The following is a 22960-nucleotide window of genomic DNA, read 5'->3' on the forward strand; positions in this document are numbered from 1 at the left end:
ATATTAATAATTAAATGTGGTTGGTACGTAGTACAGATGCTAAAATATATATTAATAATTAAATGTGGTTTGTACAAACATGTTGTACAGATGCTAAAATATATATTAATAATTAAATGTGGTTTGTCCTAGCTGTTGTACAGATGCTAAAATATATATTAATAATTAAATGTGGTTGGTACGTAGTACAAATGCTAAAATGTATATAAATAATTAAATGTGGTTGATCCGTAGTACAGATGAAGAACCACCTTTCGAGGCCATTTTTTTCCCCGCTGAGTGGGCAGGGGTTGGCCTTTTTTGGGCACTGTGGTCTCCTTTTTGAAGCAATGTTTTATGGCCGGATACCCTTCCTGCCACCAACCCTGTTAGTCGCCTCTTGCTACACACAGGGAATTTACCAGTGAACTGGTACTCAATTTGCCGACCTCGGAAGGATGACAGGCTGAGTCAACCCCCCTGTCGTTAATTCAGCGACCAATAATTCAGCAATCAATAATTCAGCGATCAACCAGGATTCGAACCCAGGATACTAGGATCCCAAGCCAGCCCCCTAACCGCTAAGTCAACACCAGGCTATGTACATAGTACAGATGCTAAAATGTATATAAATACTTGTATATAATTGAAGGCGGTATAGCAGTAGTGAGGGCAAAATGTATTTAAATAATTAAATAATTAAATGTGGTTTGTGCATGGGACAGATGCTAAAATGTATATAAATAATTAAATGTGGTTTGTGCATCGTACAGATGCTAACAACAACAAACAACAACTTGCATTTTAAGGCCATTTTCCCTGCTAGAGCAGGGGTTAGCCTTGTGGTCCCCATGACAATATTTTCCATTTTGCCCTATTTTCTGCATCTCTCCTTGTTAACCCCCTTGCCTGCATTTCTTCTTCCACCATCTTTAGCCAAGTCTTTCTCGGTCTTCCCCGTCCTCTACTTCCTTCTACATTCATTTCCATCGCTCTTCTCAACAAGTCACTTTCATCCTTCCTCAACACATGACCAAACCATCTCAACCTGTTTCTCTTCACAGCATCCATCACAGGCTCTATTCCATCATCTTTCGCAATTCATCATTTGTCTTCCTCTCTCTCAACGATACTCCACACATCCACTGAACCATTCGCATTTCCACCCTTTCCCGCCTTCGTTGCTGCTCTACATTCATGACCCATGTCTCGCTCCCATAAATCATAACACTTCTCACACATGCAGCATACACCTTTCCCTTCAGCTTCAACGACACTTCCCTCCTCATCAGCACGCCACTCAGTTCCCGAAACTTCTTCCATGCACATCTCACTCCAGCAACCGTTGCCGAGTCTGATCCACCTTCTCCATTCAGCATGTCTCCGAGGTAGCAAAATGTTTGCACACCTTCCAGTTTCACGCCGTCTCCAAGATCCAACTCAACATTTCCTCCATCTGCAGCTCCCTCTGTGCACACCTTACACTTGAATGTAGCTGCCACACTGGTTAATGACCCTCTCAGACCACGACATTTTTGATGAACCCACTCAGCGCACATTGTACATTGAATGGAGTTCACTCTGACACCCTTCCTGCACACAGCACATGGCCACTTCCCAGTTCTTTCCACCTCACCACATGCTTTACCACTTGCCATCACCTTCGTCTTTCCGATATTCACCTTCAGACCTTTTGTCTCCATACATTCCTTCCACTTGTTCATCTTTTCCTTCAGTCCATCCATACTTTCCACAATCAACACCAGATCATCTGCATACAACTCCCACGGTAAACCCTCCTTTACGTTCTGAGCCAGCACCTCCATCACAGCTACAAATAGTAGTGGACTTAGTACCGACCCCTGATGCACTCCCACCTTCACCTCAAACTCACCACTGTTCCCATCCTTCGTCCTTACAGCTGTGCGCGCACTTTTGTACATTGCCATCACAACTCTGATCAACCATTCCTCCACTTCTAACTTCCTCAATACCCATGTCAATACTTCGCGTGGAACCCTATCGAATGCTCCAGATCAACAAACCCAAGAAACAACTTCTTCCTCTTCTCCATGTACTTCTCCTGCAACTGCCTCACAATAAAGAGTGTGTCTGTCGTTCCTCTTCCTGGCATAAATCCAAACTGCATTTCGTCGATCTTCATCTTCTTCCTTATCCTCCTCTCCAATACCCTTTCCAATACCTTCATTCCATGCTCCAATAACTTTATCGCTCGGTACGAGCCACACTCCAGAGGGTCACCTTTCCCCTTGTATAGAGGGCCGAGGGTACTCAATTCCCAATCCACTGGAATGTGACCTTCTTTCACCACTAGATTACAGATCTCTGCCATTCTCTTCACACCCCAACTTCCTGCTGCCTTCAACATATCTTCCACAATTCCCGTCGGCCCTCCCGCTTTTCTACTCTTCATTGCTTTTATCGCTTCCTCAACTTCCTTCTCAGTTATCTTCTCTGCCATCCCATTCATTCTCTGCATTCAACAGCATTTCCATATATCTTTTCCATCTTCCTTTAATTCCATCTGGGTCCACAACGATTTGTCCCACTTCATCCTTCAAGCAACTCACCCCCATCACATCACACCTCTCTTTCGCTATCTGCTTTGCAATCCTGAATACCGCTCTCTGACCCTCTTCCGAATCCAAGCGTTCTCCGAACATTTTCCTACATGCCTCCTGCGCATTTGCTACCTCTTTCTTTGCAGCCTTCTTGGCTGCCTTATAACTTTCATGCTCTGCTTTTTCTGCTCCCGTACCCTTTGCCTTCTGCCACTCCTTGAGCTTCTTCCTCTTCTGGTCAATCCTCTTTCCAACTTCATCATCCCACCACCATGTTTCCGAGTGCCTCAGTGGTCCTTTTGTCCATCCACATACCTCACCAACGGCTCCCAACAGACTATCTTTCATTGACATCCAACCACATTCAAGCTCAACCACATTCACCCTACTCAGCCTCTCTTTTAATGCCTCCCTTACTGTCACCTCTTTCAACTTCCACACCTTCATTATCGGTACTTCCCCCGCCGAGCTCTTCTCACACCTTTCACCCTTATGTCGCAGACAACCAAGTGGTGCTGTGAAACAGCCTCCTCCCCCGGGATCACCTTTGTGTCCCGGAGGTGCCCCCTTTCTCGCCTACGCACCATCAGGTAGTCAACGGTTGTCGTCGACCCACCTGACGTGTATGTAACAAGCTTATTATCCTCTTTCTGGAACTGACTATTACAAATCAACAAATCAGCTCCATCAGCAAACTCCAAAATCCTTTCACCTCCTCCATTTCTCACACCATATCGTAACCCTCATGATCTCCCTCAAAACCATCCATACTCCTTCCCACATGTCCATTTCGGTCGCCTCCCACCACAACAACTTCCTCATCTTTCACGTTTTCCATCAGCTTCTCTATCGCACACCAGAACTTGTCCTTCTCTTCATCGCTTCGACCAACCTGCGGAGCATATCCCATGATTACGTTCACCAAGAGCTTTCCAATCATCATTTTCACCATCATCAACCTATCACTCACTCTAGTCACACTCACCACACTGTCTACAAACTCCTCAGAAAACAGGACACCCAACACCATTCACGCCCTCCAGGCACCCTTGCCACACAAACTTGTATTTCTGTACCTGCCTACCCTTCACCATTCTCACACCACTTCTCTTCCATCTCGTCTCTTGCACACAACATATGTCCACTCTTCTTCTGATCAATACTTCCACCACTTCTCCTGATCTCCCTGTCATTGTCCCTACATTCCATGTCCCAAACCTCAGAAACCGATCTCCACTTCGGGCTGTACCCTGCCAATATTGAATTGTCATGGTTCTCTTGTTGAGGCAATGTTTTTATGGCCGGCTGCCCTTCCTGACGCCAACCCTCTTCGTCGCCTCTTTCGACACGCTGGGATACGGTGTACCTATTCTAACCATGGTGCACTAGTACAGATGCTAAAATGTATATAAATAATTAAATGTGGTTTGTACATCGTACAGATGCTAAAATGTATATAAATAATTAAATGGGGTTTGTACATAGTACAGATGCAAAAATGTATATAAATAATTAAATGTGGTTTGTACATAGTACAGATGCAAAAATGTATATAAATAATTAAATGTGGTTTGCACATAGTACAGATGCAAAAATGTAAATAAATACTCGTATATAATTGAAGGTGGTATAGCAGTAGTGAGGGTAAAATGTATTGAAATAAATAAATAACTAAAGGTTATATGTAGGTGGTGGAGATGCTAGACTGTATATAAATAAAAGTTGTGTATTGGTAGTGGAGATGGTAAAGTGTATATATAAATACAGACTTGGCATTTAATATGGAATTTTTTTTTTTGTAGGGGTGAACTTACTTTTCAAGATGACTTAGAACCAAAAGTTCATTGGAATTATGTTGAAATTATTCTAGATTTTGTTAATGTGACCTTTAAAAGAAACAAAAAACACATTTGACATTTCGAAGCAAATAAATTGATCCTTGAAAGTGATGTCAACTGATATCGAACTCAATTCACGGACAGTACTGTGTTAAACCTCTATACGTTTTCCAGAAGTATTTCTTTATTTTGCACATTCGCCAAATTTTTTTTAACAAAAACAAAAGTTAAATTACGACTGGGATTACGGACAGTAAAATTACAGTTCAGTACTTCATGTAACCCCCACGAGCATTCAGGAGAGCACGTACACGTTGAGGCATGCTGGTCACGAGATTTGCCAAGGTTTGGACAGGAATCGCTTGCCATGCAGTGACAATAGCCTGCTGCAATTCACGCACAGAGGTCGGCTGCTGGTCCAAGTTGTCGATTTGATGCGTTAATTCTGCCCACAAATTCTCTATCGGATTCATATCCAGGGACATGGCAGGCCACTCCATATGCTCTACACCACGGTCAGCAAGAAAGTGTTGGATTATGTGAGCACGATGAGGCCGTGCATTGTCATATTGGAAGACAAAGTTTCCTCGAAAGGCTGCACGAGCAAGTGGAAGCAATGTTTCTTCCAGAATGGCCCTGTACTTGAACTGGTTCAGGTTTCCATTCAGAACAACCACGTCAGTTTTGCCCCCTGCATGAAAAGCAGCCCAAACGGTCACCCCACCACCTCCAGCTTGGACTCTTGGTACTATACAATCTTTGTTGTAGGCTTCATGCACTTGTCTGCGCACTCGGACGCGGCCATCTTGACGATAGACCAGAAATCTAGACTCGTCACTGAAGATCACGTGATACCAGTGTCCTGGCTGCCATTGACGGTGCTCTCTGGCCCACTGCAATCAGCGCTGGTGGTGTTCTCTGGTCAGCCGTGGCTTTCTCGGGGGACGCCTGGCACGATAGCCTGCTTGAACCAGTCGTTGGTTGACTAGCCTTCTGGATACAGGCACATTTGTCAGTTGCTGCCACTCAGTCCTAAGCCGATTAGCTGACTTGGTACGGCCATTGCGGACTAACCGGTGCAGCTGGCGATCATCCCTCCTTGTGGTTCTGCCGGGACGTCCTGGCCTCAGTATTGGAGTAGGGACACCCCTCTAAGCATTTCGTTTCAGGATCTTTGACACCTGACCTTGAGTGATGCCATACTGCCAAGCAATAGCACGCTGTTTCATGCCGGAATTTCGTAAAGCCACCACTCCATGGCAAACAGCATTGTCGAGTTGACGGACCATCTCCAGAGGAAGCGGCAATAACTTTTGTAGACGTGCAGCAGTTGTTTTCCACGAATACAGAACGCAACAACCCTTATATACCCGATTGTGAAGCCAATCGTCAAATGTACCTGTCCGTACATAGTGTCACGCCACCTGTGATGTAATCCTGTTATTGACTTCTTGCTGCGATAGACAATCAGTGACATGGTTCTTTCAACAAAGACATCACCGAAGGGTAAAAAAAACTCACCAGATTGATATACTGAGTTCAGAAAGTAAACCCAGGTCAAGAAAAAAAATAAATTCCATATTAAATGCCAAGTCTGTATATAATGGTTCTTCCTGTACTATTCTCTCCCATAGAAAAAACCTTAAATTCCATATTAGCTTCGATCCCAAAATCATCGGTGCTGAATATGAAAGGAAAGCGTCGAGTCATTTTCGAGTGGAGGCCCCAGACGGACGAGCAGGACCCAAGGTATATTCCCCAACTGGGCTGACAGCCGGTTGGGGACAAGAAACCCAAAAGAACCAGAGGTGTTCCCCTTTGGCCTATTTCCAGGCCTACGGCAATACATTCCCATTTAATTCACCAGTGTGACTCGGCACGCTCCGCACACCTCACTACACGTCGTTTCAGAGGGATAGGCATCCTTGACCATTTTGGTGTCTTTTGGGTCTTCATGGTGTTTTGGGTCTTCTGGGCCATTTGGGTATTTTGGATCCTCTGGGCCTTTAAGGGTATTTTGGGTCTTTGGGGTGTTTTGGGTCTTCGTGGTCTTTTGGGTCTACAGGGGTTTTTGGGTCTTAAGGGTCTTTTGTTTCCTCTGGGTCTTCAAGAGTCTCTGGGGTATTTTGGTTTTTTGGCATATTTAAGGGTATTTTGGGTCTTCAGTGTGTTTTGGGTCTTTTGGGTCTTCAGTGTCTTGGGTCTTCGGGGTCTTTTAGGTCTTTGGGGTATTTTGGGTCTTTGAGGCCATTTGGGTCTTCAGGGTCTTTTTGAACCTCTGGGCATTCAATGGTATTTTGGCTCTTTGGGGTGTTTTGGGTCTTTTGGGTCTTCAGGCTTCTTGGTTGTCTTAAGGGTCTTGGGGGAATTAAAGGGTCGTCAAAGGTCTGAGGGGTCTCACCAGTCTAAACGTAATCAAGAGGGTTAATTAAGAGGGTGTTAATTTTATTTGAAGAAGAAGAAGACGTTTCACCGCATATAAACAAACATACATAACGACATAACCATACACGTTTACTCTATTATAATAAGATGACAATGTTCAAGTTGGAGGTCACTTGTGCGTTTTACAACGGAATCTTTGAATTGAAATCACCATTCCGTTGAATCTAAACTTAAACCTACGATACCTGAAGGCAATGCTTCCTCGCCGTGATCTGCGTCATGGATTGTTTTTTTGGGTGGGGTGGACCCGGGAGAGCAGAGTAACGAGAAGCTGCATATTTGCTCTTTGTCGTTGCTCATCCCATCCGGAGACTTCCATGTCCTTCGTCTTTCAAGGCAATTCGTCAAAAACTGGGATACTTGCATATATAATAAAGAGAAGGCCGCCCAGGAGGGGCCAGGTATTCAAATATCACAGAGTTTTTGACACCATCTTATCCCTATGAAATGTTCCATTTATACCCTTCCTTTCCCAATCCTCTTGACATTCCCTTACCTTTGATTATGTTATCTCTCTTTTTCCAATTAATTTTTCAATTCAGTCTCTTATTTTGTGCTTAGATAAGTATATGAGCCCCAAAGGCCTGGGATTGGGGGCTTGGAGGTATTGGGGGGGGGGGGGGGGGGGAGGAGAGGTAAGGTTGGAGGAAGTATTGTGCATAAACCCCAACCAGGTGGCATTTAAAAACACTTCTGAAACAAAAGACAGATTACAAACACCAAACACCTCTTTATTCGATCTTGTCTACACTACGTTAAAAAAAAAAGAGGTTATTACGAGAAAAATATTTCACCAAACGGTTCTTTATAATGTGCATAAGGTATAAAAGGTCATCTGTTCTGTTTATTGTCAAACTTGGTATTTAAAAGGGGAGGGAAAGAGTATAATCTTACCATCACGAGGCCTTGGCCATTAAGCGAGGCTGAAAATCTGAAATACTAGTGTTTCTTTATTTATTTATTTACTTTTCAATTTTTTTAATTTTTTTTTTAATTTTTTTTTACAAGATCGCTATAAGTTACGCTATCACTATACTTTGGGCAGCTCATACCGTATCAACATTCACGTTCCCAGGTTCTTCATATGCGAACAGCAGTCTCGGGTTACGGAGGGCAGCGATATTTCCATTTGAAGGAATTCTTTAAAGCGCATCTTGGATTTGTTCAACGGAAGCTGAAACACACACGATACAAAATGTATCGGATTACAGAACACTCCCGATAGCCATGAGGTATGAGCCAAGTCCTCCGTAAATAAACCCTAGCTGCGTCAACACAACGGGTTATTGGCCGTGCTTGGTCTGTGACTGCTGATGGCATCGTTTGCAGGAGTGTGGCAGTGCCCCCTGTAGGTTAGGGCAGGGATTTGTCATTTTGGTCGGGCCTCCGGCGATACAGCTTGCCTACACTTCGCGAAGGATACCGTGGGATCTTCAACGTCCACCAAGTAATGCCGGCAGACGGGATTCCCAGTTCAATGTCCGTCTGAGGGCACACGCATTCGTGTCTCGCCCTGCATGTGAGATACCGGGGCGGCAGTTTATAGCTGGGCCGAGATTGAAACCCAGGCGAGACGGATCAGTGGAGAATCTGCTGTCCTTGTAAACCCGAAATAATTCATTCGGAGAACAGTCGATCACTCGATCTCTCTCCCGAACGGCTCGAGTTCCCCGTAGATGTTTCTCACCCCGTCCTTCGCCTGCATTCTCATCATTTCTCTCACTAGGTACACCTTATCTCGTGCTTCCTGGAAAACAAGACGTTGAGATCAATGTTAAGAAGTATTGCCTTACTGTGCTTTAAGAAATTACCTCCGCCACTGAAATTTATTTTTTCCACCACTGTCTGTTTATCTGACCGTGAACACGATATCTCAAAAAGTTGTGGGCGGATTATAGTGGGGCAACTTAGCATAACAATTGTGCATTTTGTGAGGAAAGCACCAAATTTGGTACACGAGTAGACTATCATATTATGAAAAGATCTGGATATTGGGCCGTCTCAGATTCAGAGATTTGATTTTTGCAAGATTTCGATTCGATTGGGATCCAAGAGAACACCTTCTTCGTCTTCTGTACAGTGAAGTTGCCAGCCCTGAATTCTCTGGCTACATCTGGGTGCTTCATTGGGAGTGCAACCATGTCCCTCAGGTGAACAGGGACCCACCTGGCATAGTGTGTGTGGTCTAAGGCATGGAACCATGGGACCAGTTCCGTCAGGGCATCAAGGTACATCGTGAATGAAGCCTGTCGCAGAGAACGTACGTAGACCAGTACCAACATCTCCAGTTCCAGCGCTAGTTCCAGCAACATCCAGCACAGCCCAGTACTGAAAGTTGGGAATGTCTTCTCCTCTCTGGTGACACCAGTCTTCGAACTCAGGCAGGTCTTCTGCATCATCAGCATATGTCATACAGTGGCGTTCATACGCACGGTGTTGCAGGATGTGCAGTGCCGCTGCAGTGATTTGATGAGCTCTTCTTGTGCGGGTGACGTGGGCAGCTCGCAGGAAGGAGTCGGCTGCCCCTGGCGTTGCAATCTCAGCTTGCAAATCTGCAAATCTTGCAAAAATCAAATCTCTGAATCTGAGATGGCCCAATATCCAGATCTTTTCATAATATGATAGTCTACTAGTGTGCCAAATTTGGTGCTTTCCTCACAAAATGCACAATTGTTATGCTATATTTAGTTTAGCTGCCGGACTATTCGGACGAAATTTGTTGGAGAGGTTAGGTGTGTGACAAGGAAGAATTGATTCGATTTTGGTGAAGATCCGGATAGGATAATTTTTTTTACATGATTCTTCACCTTTGAGAGATGGGGCCGAAAAGGATATACAGCACGATAACTCAAAATGTTATGGAGGAATTATGACAAAACTTGGAGGATTTGTTGGTTAGGTGACAATAACAAGCCCATTCGATTCTGGTTCAGGTCCGAATCCAGATCTGGCCTATCAGTGGGATACAAAATGTAAACTGTTCGGCCTGGCGGAGGGTATGCACTCTACCGAATGCTGTTCTAGTTTATATCTGACATCTGAGATACCAAGTCGTTTTCGAAAACCCGTATAAAAATTTGCTCTGCAACCTGAGTTTTGTTAGAAGGTCTTGACTCACTGAGTTAACTGTTAAAGTTGTTTTGGAATCATTTTAATGCACTTTCAATATTTCCCCAAAAAGATGTAAAAACCATAAAATAGTTTACAAGATGCAAATTATACAGTAATGTGCTAGAAGCACCTGATCCCAGTGGAAGTGGCCGGGGAGGTTGTGTTGTTATACTTATTCAAACGTGTAATTCAAAATACCTCTCACTGCACTAGAAAACGTGGACACAGGAATACAGTAAAGGGTGGGACTTGTAGTACCCTCTCCCACCTGGAGTGGCACTAAACCATACACATTTACATAGAGAATTTGCATCACCTCCTCGCTTTCCCCCCTAAAGACCACCGGAAAACATAAACACCCCCAAGCTCTAATTGGGGGTAATGCTGATATTATGCAGCAAGTCTGGATGTAATCGGCACAGAACAGTAAGAAGCGTAGCGTGACAAACAAACACACACACACACACACACACACACACACACACACACACACACACACACACACACACACACACACACACACACACACACACACACACTGTTCCAATAATTACAGTAAGGATAGGGATAGAAGAAGACCACTCCTTTTGCATCTTCAGATGTACGTATATGGCTGCCAAAGCAGTTTCCAAGGCTATTGGGCACAGTCCTGCATGGGTCACCACTCTCATGCAGGATACTCCAATGGCTCATTCATCCCAATAAGCTGGTACTCATTTTATTTTTGTAGGTAGTAGGTTGAAGACAGCAACCACCATTCTGACTTAGGAGCGTTAAAGTGGTGCCAGGAGGAACCATCTTACACTCTAGGTGTCAGGATTGCTGGTCTGACTTACTGTCTCATTCAGACTACGGCTACCGGGCTAACTTCAACCTCTCTTTTTCACAAACAAACACCATACACTTTTCATCAAACACTTTTCTTCTCTTTTATTTAAGGCCTGGCCTCTGAGGGCGAAACAGTCTATGCCTGGAGCCTCCAACATAAATGTTTTTTTGTTTTTTTTGCCGACCTCGGCAGGATGACAGGCTGAGTCAACCACCTGGTGTTAATCAATAGCATTGCAGGCGCTCAAACTCAAGACCCTATGATCTTAAGCCATCTACCTTGACCATTAAGCCAACTCCAAGCTATTGAAAAGGATAAGGATATATAAACATAGGTGTAATACCCCTGGCGCTCACCTGGTAGAATAAACTATACTGCACTGACTAAAGGTATTTTAAACAAATTTCAATGGTTGCTAGAAAGCAGGGCAGCATGTGGAATCATACGAACATAATTATAAGACTTTAAACAAACAAAGAAAAAAATACCTATTTTTGGGGGCAACCCCCCTCCTCCAACCCCATACACCTCCTCAGACCCCAAGCTTTCTAATGCCTTTAACAAACATTGGTACATCACGGGTAGTGAAGGTTGTGGTCAAGTTTCATCGAAATTGTGTGTGTGGTTTCTGAGAAGAAAGCAAATACCTATTTTGGGGGTCAGACATGGATCCACTTTGATCCTGGTAAACCCCCTTAGATCCCGATTTTTTTTTTTAATGTCATGAACAAACTTTAGTCACAACACAACAAATATCATTTGTGCCAAGTTTGGTCACAATCCCATCAGCGGTTTTGGAGAAGAAGTTGCAAGTGTTTACGGACGGACGATGCGCCATTGCGTAAGCCACCCTGAACTTCGTCCCATGTGAGCTAAAAAAATCACATTTTATAAAATAATAGCAAGTAAAAAAACAAAACAAGATGGCTTCAGTTCAACACGTCAATAAAAAATAATTTGCTTTTTATACCATTAAACACCACCTTTTTTGAAGAAGAAGAACATTGTAGTTGGAGGTGGTGTTATGGTTACTACCAAGAAAGCCCATTCTGAGTCTTAGTCAGGTTCACTATGTTTTTTCGTTCAAAATCATGGTAGATTAGCAAACCTATACATTTTTGGAAACGTTATTACATGGAAAATCTGAAAATCAATGTTTACATTTGCCAATTCCGACCAATTCGATTCGACCAATTCGACCAATCGACCAATTCCATTCGACCAATTCGACCATTCGACCAATCGCTTCGATCGACCATTCGACCAATTCGATTTGCCAATCAATTTGACCGACCTTTGCTTGTGTGGAGCGGACTGTGAAAACGATGCGGACTATATTGTCGGATACGACACACAGGACAGTGATGACGAACTCTGAATGGCATATTCTGTAATCGTGTATGTTTGATGCCATTGACTGCCTGTGTATATTTTGTCATTGACTGCCTGTGTGGATGTGAAGTTATACTGACTGCATGTGTATATATGATTTTGCTGACTGCCTGTGTATGTTTGGTGATATGAATTATTGTGACACATTTTGATGTTATTAACTGCCTGTACAAAATGATAACATGTATTTGATTATGCAACTTATCGCGAATATAAAGACAGTATTTTGCAATTCAAAACCTTTGATTCGCGTCTTACCATTCCCCATAGCACTAATTTGATACTTTCATTGGATTCCTTGTCCCTGAAAATATAGGTTTAGTATATTTTAAAAAGTTTTTAGGGTAATTAGAGGCAGAAATAGAACAAAATATGTATTTTACAGTGGCCATTTTGAAAATCCAAAATGGCCGCCATACAGGTATCTTTCCAAACGTAAACATTGATTTTTAGTTTCCTTATGCTATAACCTTTCCAGAAATGTATAGGTTTGCTAATCTACCATGATTTTGAACGAAATATAATTTATTGACATAGTGAACCTGACTATCTGGGAGGGCGGCGGTTTGAACCCCGACTGATTCTTAGCCAAGACCAAAAAAAAAAATCTCAATTCAGGGGATGAGGCCAAAAATGGCATTGCTCTTGCACCTCCATACCGTGTGTTGATCGTAACAACCAGGTTTGGTGAATTTCTGCCAAAACCGTTTAGGATGAGATAGCGTCACGGATGGAGCCCATTACAATATCCGATTGCAATTGTGGATTAGCACCGGTTCTTGCAGAGCCGCTGATGCAGTGCCCACTGTAAGTTTGAGCATGAATGTGTAATTGGGCCTTGGTGCTGGTGACAGTTTGCGTAATCTCCATGAAAGACACCGTGGGGTCTTTAACGTCCCCCAACGAATGCTAGTGGACCGGACGCCCAATTTAACATCCATCTGAGGGACGGCTCAAATATTGAAGCCTCGGCCCACCTGTGTAACACCAGGATGACAATTTATAGGTGGGTCGAGATTCGAATCCAAGGTGGACAGCTCAAAGGTGAGTGCACATACCTCTAGGTTATCCTGCCATCCCAGTTTATAATGGATATAGTATTTCTTTTCACAGAGTTCACAGATCTTCCGATGTCCCTGTTCTCTGCTGTTGTACTTGTCTGCTTCCCTCTCTCTCCCACAGATCTCCCGATGTCCCTGCTCTCTGCTGTTGTACTTGTGTGCTTCCCTCTCCCTCCCACAGATCTTCCGATGTCCCTGTTCTCTGCTGTTGTACTTGTGTGCTTCCCTCTCCCTCCCACAGATCTTCCGATGTCCCTGTTCTCTGCTGTTGTACTTGTGTGCTTCCCTCTCCCTCCCACAGATCTTCCGATGTCCCTGTTCTCTGCTGTTGTACTTGTGTGCTTCCCTCTCTCTCCCACAGATCTCCCGATGTCCCTGTTCTCTGCTGTTGTACTTGTCTGCTTCCCTCTCTCTCCCACAGATCTCCCGATGTCCCTGCTCTCTGCTGTTGTACTTGTGTGCTTCCCTCTCTCTCCCACAGATCTCCCGATGTCCCTGCTCTCTGCTGTTGTACTTGTGTGCTTCGCTCTCTCTCCCACAGATCTCCCGATGTCCCTGTTCTCTGCTGTTGTACTTGTGTGCTTCCCTCTCTCTCCACATCTTGTCTCCCGCTCCCTTTATTGTATGTTTTTTTTGTGTGTCCGTTTATTTTTTTTGTTATTAATGTTAGCTCTTTCACGAGCCTCGATATTGTATGCAAAAAAAAAAAAAAGGAAAAAAAAGTGAGCTTTCAATTACAGGCCTCGTTTGAAAATACAGTATTTTAAGATTGGCCTTGGAGAAACGATGAATTTATTTCTCTTTACGCTGGAAAATAGCATAATGGATAAAAATTTGTGTAACTGGTGTAATAAATGACGTGTAGGACTCGGCACGCATGATGTGATCGGGGTGTGCCGTTCGCTTACTGTCGCCAGCTGCTCTTGAAGCTGCTCCACCACCCTTTTGTGAGCTTTTGCTAAGGCGACGACATAAAACATGACCAGGCTGCAAAAAAGAGAAGGACAGCAACGGATGCAATCACAATTATTCCAGAACTCGACAACATTTTCAGACGCTCTAGAAGTGCAAAATGTTCGTACCCCGATGCACTCGTAAACGAAATACAATCAATCGCCACTTTAAAACACCGATTCGAGTTCACAAGGGAAACCGGAGGCGTTTGTAACTTTTGGGGCCCATAAAAGGATTTCCCACCCATTTGTCCCGGCAAATGAACAACTGGTGGGAACCCACCACAGCATGATGACCAGCGGGACGGCGAATGTCTCAGACAGCATGAAGCGGAGGGTGCGCTGGACGCCGTAAGGCATCGTCTGAATGGTCGCTGGCACTATGGCCCACATGGTGGGCAAGCCTCGAAATGGGCCGCATGCCTGAGATGGACGGATTCTGGGCAATTCAGGGTGATAAAAGCAGTGTTAAAAAGTGGAGTTTAAATGGCGATCATGAATCATTGTCTAAAAAATAATAACAATAACAATAAGGGCCTGTGCAAAGTACTCAACACAAACAAGTTGTGCTTTAACGTATGAAGTAAGCATAATGTTTACGATCTTGACTTTTAGATTTGCAATAAACACACACACACACACACACCAACAACAACAACAACAACAACACAACAACAACAAGCATTTTAAGGCCATTTTCCCTGCTAGAGCGGGGGTTAGCCTCGCGGTCCCCATGACAATCTTCTCCATTTTGCCCTATTTTGCCCACAAAACTCATAGTAACATGAATCAAAATCAATCATTGAAAGCAAAGACATAATGCTCACTCAAGTATGATCAGATGATCACATCCAGCGTGAACATAGAAAACAAAGCATTGTGACCGGACATAGTGCTCAGGAACAAAAAGGAAAAGACAGCCTTGCTCATTGAGATATCAGTACCTATAGGTATATCATATGCTCTAACATCTAACAACTCAAAGTCAGTGGTGCACCACTGCAAATCCCACACTTCCACATAAAGCAGAGTTATAAGATGGCAAATAATTCCACCACAAATGACCCAATATCAAATTCTGAGTTTTAAAAATCTTCTGTTTTGACCCCCATAACTCATTTTTGACCAACCCTTGGGGCATGAACCAAGGATCAAATGCCAAAAATGCTAAATATTTCATATGCCCCTACACCTCCTCTCCCCCGATATTGATTGCATATACAAAGTTTCATTCAAAATGAAACATGGGGACCACGTGGGGAGCACATGGGGACCACGAGGGAAAGACAGCACAGGGGGACCACGAGGGAAAGACAGTACAGGGGGACCACGAGGGAAAGACAAAGACAGCACAGGGGGACCGCGAGGGAAAGACAGCACAGGGGGACCGCGAGGGAAAGACAGCACATGGGGACCACGAGGGAAAGACAGCACATGGGGACCGTGAACCCTGGTGTTGGGCTAGCGGCTAGGGTGTCAGCTTAGGATCCTAGGATCCTGGGTTCGAAACCCGGTCGATCGCTGAATTAACGCCAGGGGGGTTGACTCAGCCTGTCATCCTTCCGAGGTCGGCTAATTTGAGTACCAGTTCACTGGTAATTCCCTGCTTGTCGTTAAAGGCGGCAAAAAGGGTTGGCGTCAGGAAGGGCATCCGGCCGTAAAACATTGCTTCAAAAAGGGGACCGAAAAACAACAACTACCACGGTTCCCGAAAAAGGCCAACCCCCGCTTGCGGGGAAAAATGGCCTCTAAAGGTGGTTTTATTCAAAATGTTTTAACATGTGCCTAATTACATTTTCTGGGTTTTGAACACTCTCCAGAGCCCCAGAGGACGAGGACAGAAAAGAGACTGCTCTCGTACCTTCTTGCCATGTGTTGATCATAACTACCAAGTTGGTGAATTTCTGCACAACCGTTTAGGAGGGGCTAGGAAGACCGTTTAGAAAAAAATGTGGCAGCTCAGGGATATCACAAGGGTGTTAAAAATAAAAATGAGAAAATATATACAGTACAGTACGTTTTATTCTTAGAATATTTTTTTGGGGGAGGGGCGAAGGGCACTTGCGTCGGAGGGTGGAGGTGGGAGTTGGGTGAAGATGGTTTCAAGGTGAAGAATGTACAACACCAACCACACACCTTCCCTTGATGAGACCCTCCCGCAGACAGATATCACAACCAGCACAGGTGTACACAATCACCCAATACTCAAACTACCTATATGTCCTGTCAATATCCATACAAACCTCTATCTGCAATTGTTATTGATACCTGTCTAATTCCAATTTAAACGTATCTACTGTTTCTGCTGCCGGTACCTCTCCAGGGAGACAAACCAATGCATTAATTACTCTCTGAGTGAAACATCCCTGCCTTACTATACTGTTTCAACTCTCCTCTTCTTTACCCACAGGCTATGGGCCCTGGTCCTATCACTGTCTGTTCTGCTGTATAATTATTTTTGTGGATGGGACGGGACGAACACGGGACGAACACTTAACACAGCCACTGAGCTTGGGGGAAGTGCCGTCACTACCGGCACTTCCGGGATACTCTGGGTACCAACGATGTCCTAACAATAGAGCCGCCTTTCTCACCGTACTCAGCAGGGCAATTCCTCAAGAGGAATTTCCTTCTCTCCATGGATGCCAACCGATGGGGATTGTCCGTGCTCTACCTTTTCAAGCAATTAAGCAGCACGTACCATTTTTAAGTCTCTGGTATGACTTGAACCGGTCCAAACCGGATGGGTGTTTTTTAGGAGACACCATCTCCTTACTGAATGGCCGTTGGCTCCCTATGGGAGCTCATCCGCCCTTTGCCAGGTGTTGTTTTTGGTCCTGGCAGGGTGTCACGGTCACCCTCCCCACTAGGAAAGCCAGTGAAGGTGCCGGTTTAGTCGTCGACAACCCGACAATGCGGCAGGTAGCACTGGGTTACATGTTATCTGTGGCAGTCCAAAAAGACTGACCAGGCATGAAAATTATTCTCTCCCGTATTATTTTTTTTGAAAGATTGAAAAAAGTGGAAATAAAATTGTGTGTCCCATTGCTTTGGGTTCCGATCCCAGAATCATTTCACATGCCTCGTGCCCAGATATTATTGCATACATGTGCTGAATATGAAAGAGAAGAGTCATCATTTCTGAGTAGAGGCCCTGGATGGATGGACTAACAGGATCCAAAATATAAGCCCCCAGTCGAGGTGACGCCTGGTTGGGGGTAAAATGTACGTTGGTGCTGTTGAGAGTTAGCATTTTGAATCCAGTTATTTTTATTTATTTTTTTGTATACAGAATCGAGGCTCGTGAAAGAGCTAACATTTATCACAAAAAAAAAAAATCAGACAAACAAAATATATAAAAAGAGGGAGCGGTAGACAAGATGGGGAGAGAAGGGGAAGCACACAAACACAACATTTGAGAGCAGGGACATCTGGAGATGTGTGGGAGGGAGAGGGCTTGGGGGGAGGGAGGCATGGGAATGGGGAGGGGGTGGGAGAAGTATAAAACACAAGGACACCAAGGACTTCCAGGAAAGAAGTTGGTATTTCAAAAAAGTGGATTTGGGGTGAAATTAGCGGGGGTAGAAAAGATCAAGGTTTTGGATGGGGGAAGATAAGAGATGGTGGTGAACAGCTGTTTTAAAGACCTGGAGGGAGGAGTGGGATTGAAGAGAGTGAGGGAGTTTGTTCCGGAGGCGGGAGAAAAGAGGAATGAAGGAGTGAAGGTGAGCAGAGAGTCTTGATTTTGGCAGTTTAACCATAAGAGGGTTGCACGCAGATCTTGTGCGATGTTAGGTAATCACCCTATTCGGAGTGTCAACCCAGTGGACTTTATGCAGGTGTTATCCATTTAGATAACAATGACAACGACACAACTTTCAACAATTATACGAAATAATTTGACGTTATATGATTATGTGGCTGAATTTCAAACCTAAGCAAAGTTCCAATCGATGGTTAGAAATCTGCCTCTGTACGAACCACGCCATTGAGCTGTATAGTCCGTTGAGATTCCATGTCGGGTCAGACTTAACCAAATCAGAAGTTCTGATGGTGTTAGGTGGGGTGTTATAATCGAAGAGCACACAGTCCTTTGGATTGGAATGTAATGCCGGCTCTTTCGGCTGATACTAGGTTGTGGACATTAAAGATCTCGACATCTCAAAATATAGGCCATCGTGTTCTGGAAAGCCAGCCAAATTACCTGCTTTGGTTGAGTCGTATCGCACCATCTGTCATGAGTGAGAGTGCTGGGTATGGCGTGATGGGTAAATGGCCACTTGTCAGTTTCCTTGCATTCCCCTGTATATCAAGATGCTTTGTATTTGAAAGTTAAGTTGAAGAGTGTTGATGAACTTACAGTCCCAAACTGTATGTCACTGGAATAACTGACAGCCCTAGGCCGCAGAGGAGGACAAGCATGAAGGAGAAGCTCCAGCTTGAGACTCGGAAAAACTCGAGGGGGGGTGTGTAGTTTGCAAACAGGTTCAGCTGGAAAACAAATGGGCAAAAGGAGGGTAGGGGAGACAAATGCCTTCAACTTCTCCCTTAAACACCAAATATTATTCATCTGAAGGCACATCCATAAATTAAAATAAAGGAAGAAAAGTTAATCACTATATATGACTGATCACCATATCCTCAAAGACCACATGGTTAACACCACAAGTGCGGAATAAGTGGAGGTATCCTCGACTAACCCTAGACTCTGACTCTGCATCTGAACCGAACGGCTCAAGACATTTCAGCTTTTCATTTTTAATTATTTTGTAAAAATTTCGAGAAAAAAAAATTCCACCTTGACATTTAAGGGTGTTATCTGTAGATCAGTGACAAAAAAAATCTCAGTTTAATCCATTTTAAATTCAGGCTGTAAAACAACAAAATGTAAAAAAGACAAGGGGTGTGAATACTTTCTGAAGGCACTGTAAATATATAATTTTGTATCCTCCTTCCATGTTCGTCACACTTTCTTCTAAAGGGTTCCTTCTGTCGTAGACGTTGGAACCGCTGCATGAAAGTTTCAGCCCTGTTTTTTCTTTTTCTTCTTCCATTCCGAAAGACAAGCTTTTAAAACTGACATCTTCATGATTAAATGGACACTAATTTTTGTTACAAGTAAAATCACTTATGTGACTTAGCATTCCAAGAGTAACATTTTTATAACTCTGTGACAGCAGGAAACCTTTAGAATAAAGTATATCTCTCACAAACACACACACACACACACACACACACACACACACACACACACACACACACACACACACACACACACCCTAGCAAAAAAGAATTCCAGCCAGGTGCGATTTTGAAAGATGTCACACAGAAACTGAAACAACGAATACAGCCCCAACAATTGCAAAAAAGACAAAAAAATAAATAAAACGAAATATCAACAGATATATAGTGACAATTGAGAGAAAGACAAAAGAGCAGATAAATATTTTTTTTAAAAAGAGTTGGACAGATTGGGGATAGACAAAGAAGGATTACTGGAATGGTTAAGAAGAGGTCAGCTCAACTGGGATGGAGAACAAATCGTTATTAATTCCCAAGACCAAGGACTATACTAATGGCTTTAAAAAGATGGCAGGACTGAGTCAATTGGACAAATGTAGGTTTTACAAGGTAGAAACAGAAAGCACGAGTCACCTCCTATCAGGATGTAAAAAAACTCATGTCAGAACAGCTGTACACCCAAAGGCACAACAAAGTATGTGGAGTAATTCACTGGCACATCTGCAGAAATTTCAATATTCCAGTTCCACAAAACTCATAGTAACATGAATCAAAATCAATCATTGAAAGCAAAGACATAATGCTCACTCAAGTATGATCAGATGATCACATCCAGCGTGAACATAGAAAACAAAGCATTGTGACCGGACATAGTGCTCAGGAACAAAAAGGAAAAGCCAGCCTTGCTGATTGAGATATCAGTACCCAGTGATTTTGGCCTAAATACAACAACAGGCATTTTAAGGCCATTTTCCCTGCAAGAGCGGGGGTTAGCCTTGCGGTCCCCATGACAATCTTCTCCATTTTGCCCTATTTTCTGCATCTCCCCTTGTTAACCCCCTTGCCCGCATTTCGTCTTCGACCATCTTTAGCCAAGTCTTTCTCGGTCTTCCCCATCCTCTACTTCCTTCCACATTCATTTCCATCACTCTTCTCAACCAGTCACTTTCATCCTTCCTCAACACATGACCAAACCATCTCAAACTGTTTCTCTTCACAGCATCCATCACAGGCTCTATTCCCATCATCTTTCACAATTCATCATTTGTCTTCCTCTCTCTCAATGATACTCCACACATCCACCGAACCATTCGCATCTCCACCCTTTCCAGTCTTCGTTGCTGCTCTACGTTCATTACCCATGTCTCGCTCCCATAAATCATAACACTTCTCACACATGCAGCATACACCTTTCCCTTCAGCTTCAACGACACCCCTCCTCGTCAGCACGCCACTCAGTTCCCGAAACTTCTTCCATGCACATCTCACTCTAGCAACTGTTGCCGAGTCTGATCCACCTTCTCCATTCAGCATGTCTCCTAGGTAACAAAATGTTTTCACACCTTCCAGCTTCACGCCGTCTCCAAGATCCAACTCAACATTTCCTCCATCTGCAGCTCCCTCTGTGCACACCTTACACTTCAATGAAGCTGCCACACTGGTTAATGACCCTCTCAAACCACTACATTTTTGATGAACCCACTCAGCGCACATTGTACATTGAATGGAATTCACTCTGACACCCTTCCTGCACACAGCACATGGCCACTTCCCAGTTCTTTCCACCTCACCACATGCTTTACCACTTGCCATCACCTTCGTTTTTCCGATATTCACCTTCAGACCCTTTGTCTCCATACATTCCTTCCACTTGTTCATCTTTTCCTTCAGTCCATCCATACTTTCTGCAATCAACACCAGATCATCTGCATACAACAACTCCCACGGTAAACCCTCCTTTACGTTCTGAGCCAGCACCTCCATCACAGCTACAAATAGTAGTGGACTTAGTACCAACCCCTGATGCACTCCCACCTCCACCTCAAACTCACCACTGTTCCCGTCCTTCGTCCTTACAGCTGTGCGCGCTCTTTTGTACATTGCCATCACTACTCTGATCAACCATTCCTCCACTCCTAACTTCCTCAATACCCATGTCACTACTTCACGTGGAACCCTATCGAATGCTTTCTCCAGATCAACAAACCCAAGAAACAACTTCTTCCTCTTCTCCATGTACTTCTCCTGCAACTGCCTCACAATAAAAAGCACGTCTGTTGTTCCTCTTCCTGGCATAAATCCAAACTGCATTTCGTCAATCTTCACTTTCTTCCTTATCCTCCTCTCCAACACCCTTTCCAATACCTTCATTCCATGCTCCAATAACTTTATCGCTCGATACGAGCCACAGTCCAGAGGGTCACCTTTGCCTTGTATAGAGGGACGAGGGTACTCAGTTCCCAATCCACTGGAATGCGGCCTTCTTTCACCACCAGATTGCAGATCTCTGTCATTCTCTTCACACCCCAATTTCCCGCTGCCTTCAACATATCTCCCACAACTCCAGTCGGCCCTCCCGCTTTTCTACTCTTCATTGCTTTTATCGCTTCCTCAACCTCCTTCTCAGTTATCTTCTCTGCCGGTCCTAAAACTAGGTTACTCTCTATGTTGCCATCCCATTCATTCTCTGTATTCAACAGCATTTCCATATATCTTTTCCATCTTCCTTTAATTCCATCTGGGTCCACAACGATTTGTCCCACTTCATCCTTCAAGCAACTCACTCCCATCACATCACACCTGTCTTTCGCCATCTGCTTTGCAATCCTGAATACCCCTCTCTGACCCTCTTCCAAATCCAAGCGTTCTCCGAACATTTTCCTACATGCCTCCTGCGCCTTTGCACAGGCCTAAATAATGCAGGAATAAAGAAAATGGCCAAATAACAAGACCTCAAGAATGAAGTGAAAAGATCCTGGAAGCTGAAGCGCGCCAAAATTGTACCAGTGATTTTTGGAGCAATGGGAATGATAAAGAAGAACCTTACAGAGATCGTAAAGACCATCTCTGGGAACATTACCACAAATTAACTACAGCTGGATGCTGTACGTGGCTCAGTGACGATCCTGAAAAGAGCCCTCGGAACAAAACTCTGAGAACAACACAAATTCACAACTTAGACCATGAATCACGTTCCTTCATCAAAACGGGGGTGGAAACTTCGAGTCCTGGGAGAACTCCATTCCACCTTCTAAAACCCAATTTATGGAGATAACAACCAATGACACACACACACACACACACACACACACACACACACACACACACACACACACACACACACACACACACACACACACACACACACACACACACACACACACACACACACACCTTTTAGTAGTTAGTATTAAATGTACATAAAGGGTTTTTAAGATGGGCTCCAACAACCACAGATTTAAATTATTTATTAAACCTCTGATAGAATGTAAATTTCTTGATTTAAATCGCTGTTAATCATCGGTAATAACTTACCAACTTCATATAGAAAATGATGAAGAACTTTATCGATGTGATGAGGGGTAGAAATGGGCAGAAAAATGTGCCGACCCAACAGATTGTCTGGCTGTAAACCAAGTCCAGAACATTCTGAGCAATATCAAACTGCTGCTGACTAATCTTTTTCAGTTTGGGGTTCAATCCCAGCAATCTACGGAAGGAAGAGATAATTATTGAACAAAGATGAGTT

The 22960-nt window shown here is 43.9% G+C and overlaps 1 protein-coding gene across 3 annotated transcripts in view; it reads right to left on the reverse strand.

Moving 5' to 3' along the window:
- Positions 1 to 7554: 7554 nt before the first annotated feature.
- TMC7 (transmembrane channel like 7) overlaps positions 7555 to 22960 on the reverse strand; it is a 116430-nt gene continuing 101024 nt past the window's right edge. For 2 of the 3 annotated variants that reach the window (XM_068126263.2, XM_068126262.2), the window contains 5 exons: positions 22747 to 22921; positions 18551 to 18681; positions 14474 to 14629; positions 14146 to 14224; positions 7555 to 8591 (listed from right to left, as the gene is read on the reverse strand). In XM_068126263.2, coding sequence (XP_067982364.1) covers positions 8481 to 8591; positions 14146 to 14224; positions 14474 to 14629; positions 18551 to 18681; positions 22747 to 22921 — 652 coding nt within the window. In that variant the 3' untranslated portion in view covers positions 7555 to 8480. The remainder of the gene's footprint in view (positions 8592 to 14145; positions 14225 to 14473; positions 14630 to 18550; positions 18682 to 22746; positions 22922 to 22960) is intronic. The other variant, XR_013624799.1, reaches the window with a different exon arrangement.

The sequence above is a fragment of the Myxine glutinosa genome, chromosome 10, assembly GCF_964187855.1.
Source record: "Myxine glutinosa chromosome 10, kmMyxGlut1.1, whole genome shotgun sequence".
Lineage (NCBI taxonomy): Eukaryota > Metazoa > Chordata > Myxini > Myxiniformes > Myxinidae > Myxine > Myxine glutinosa.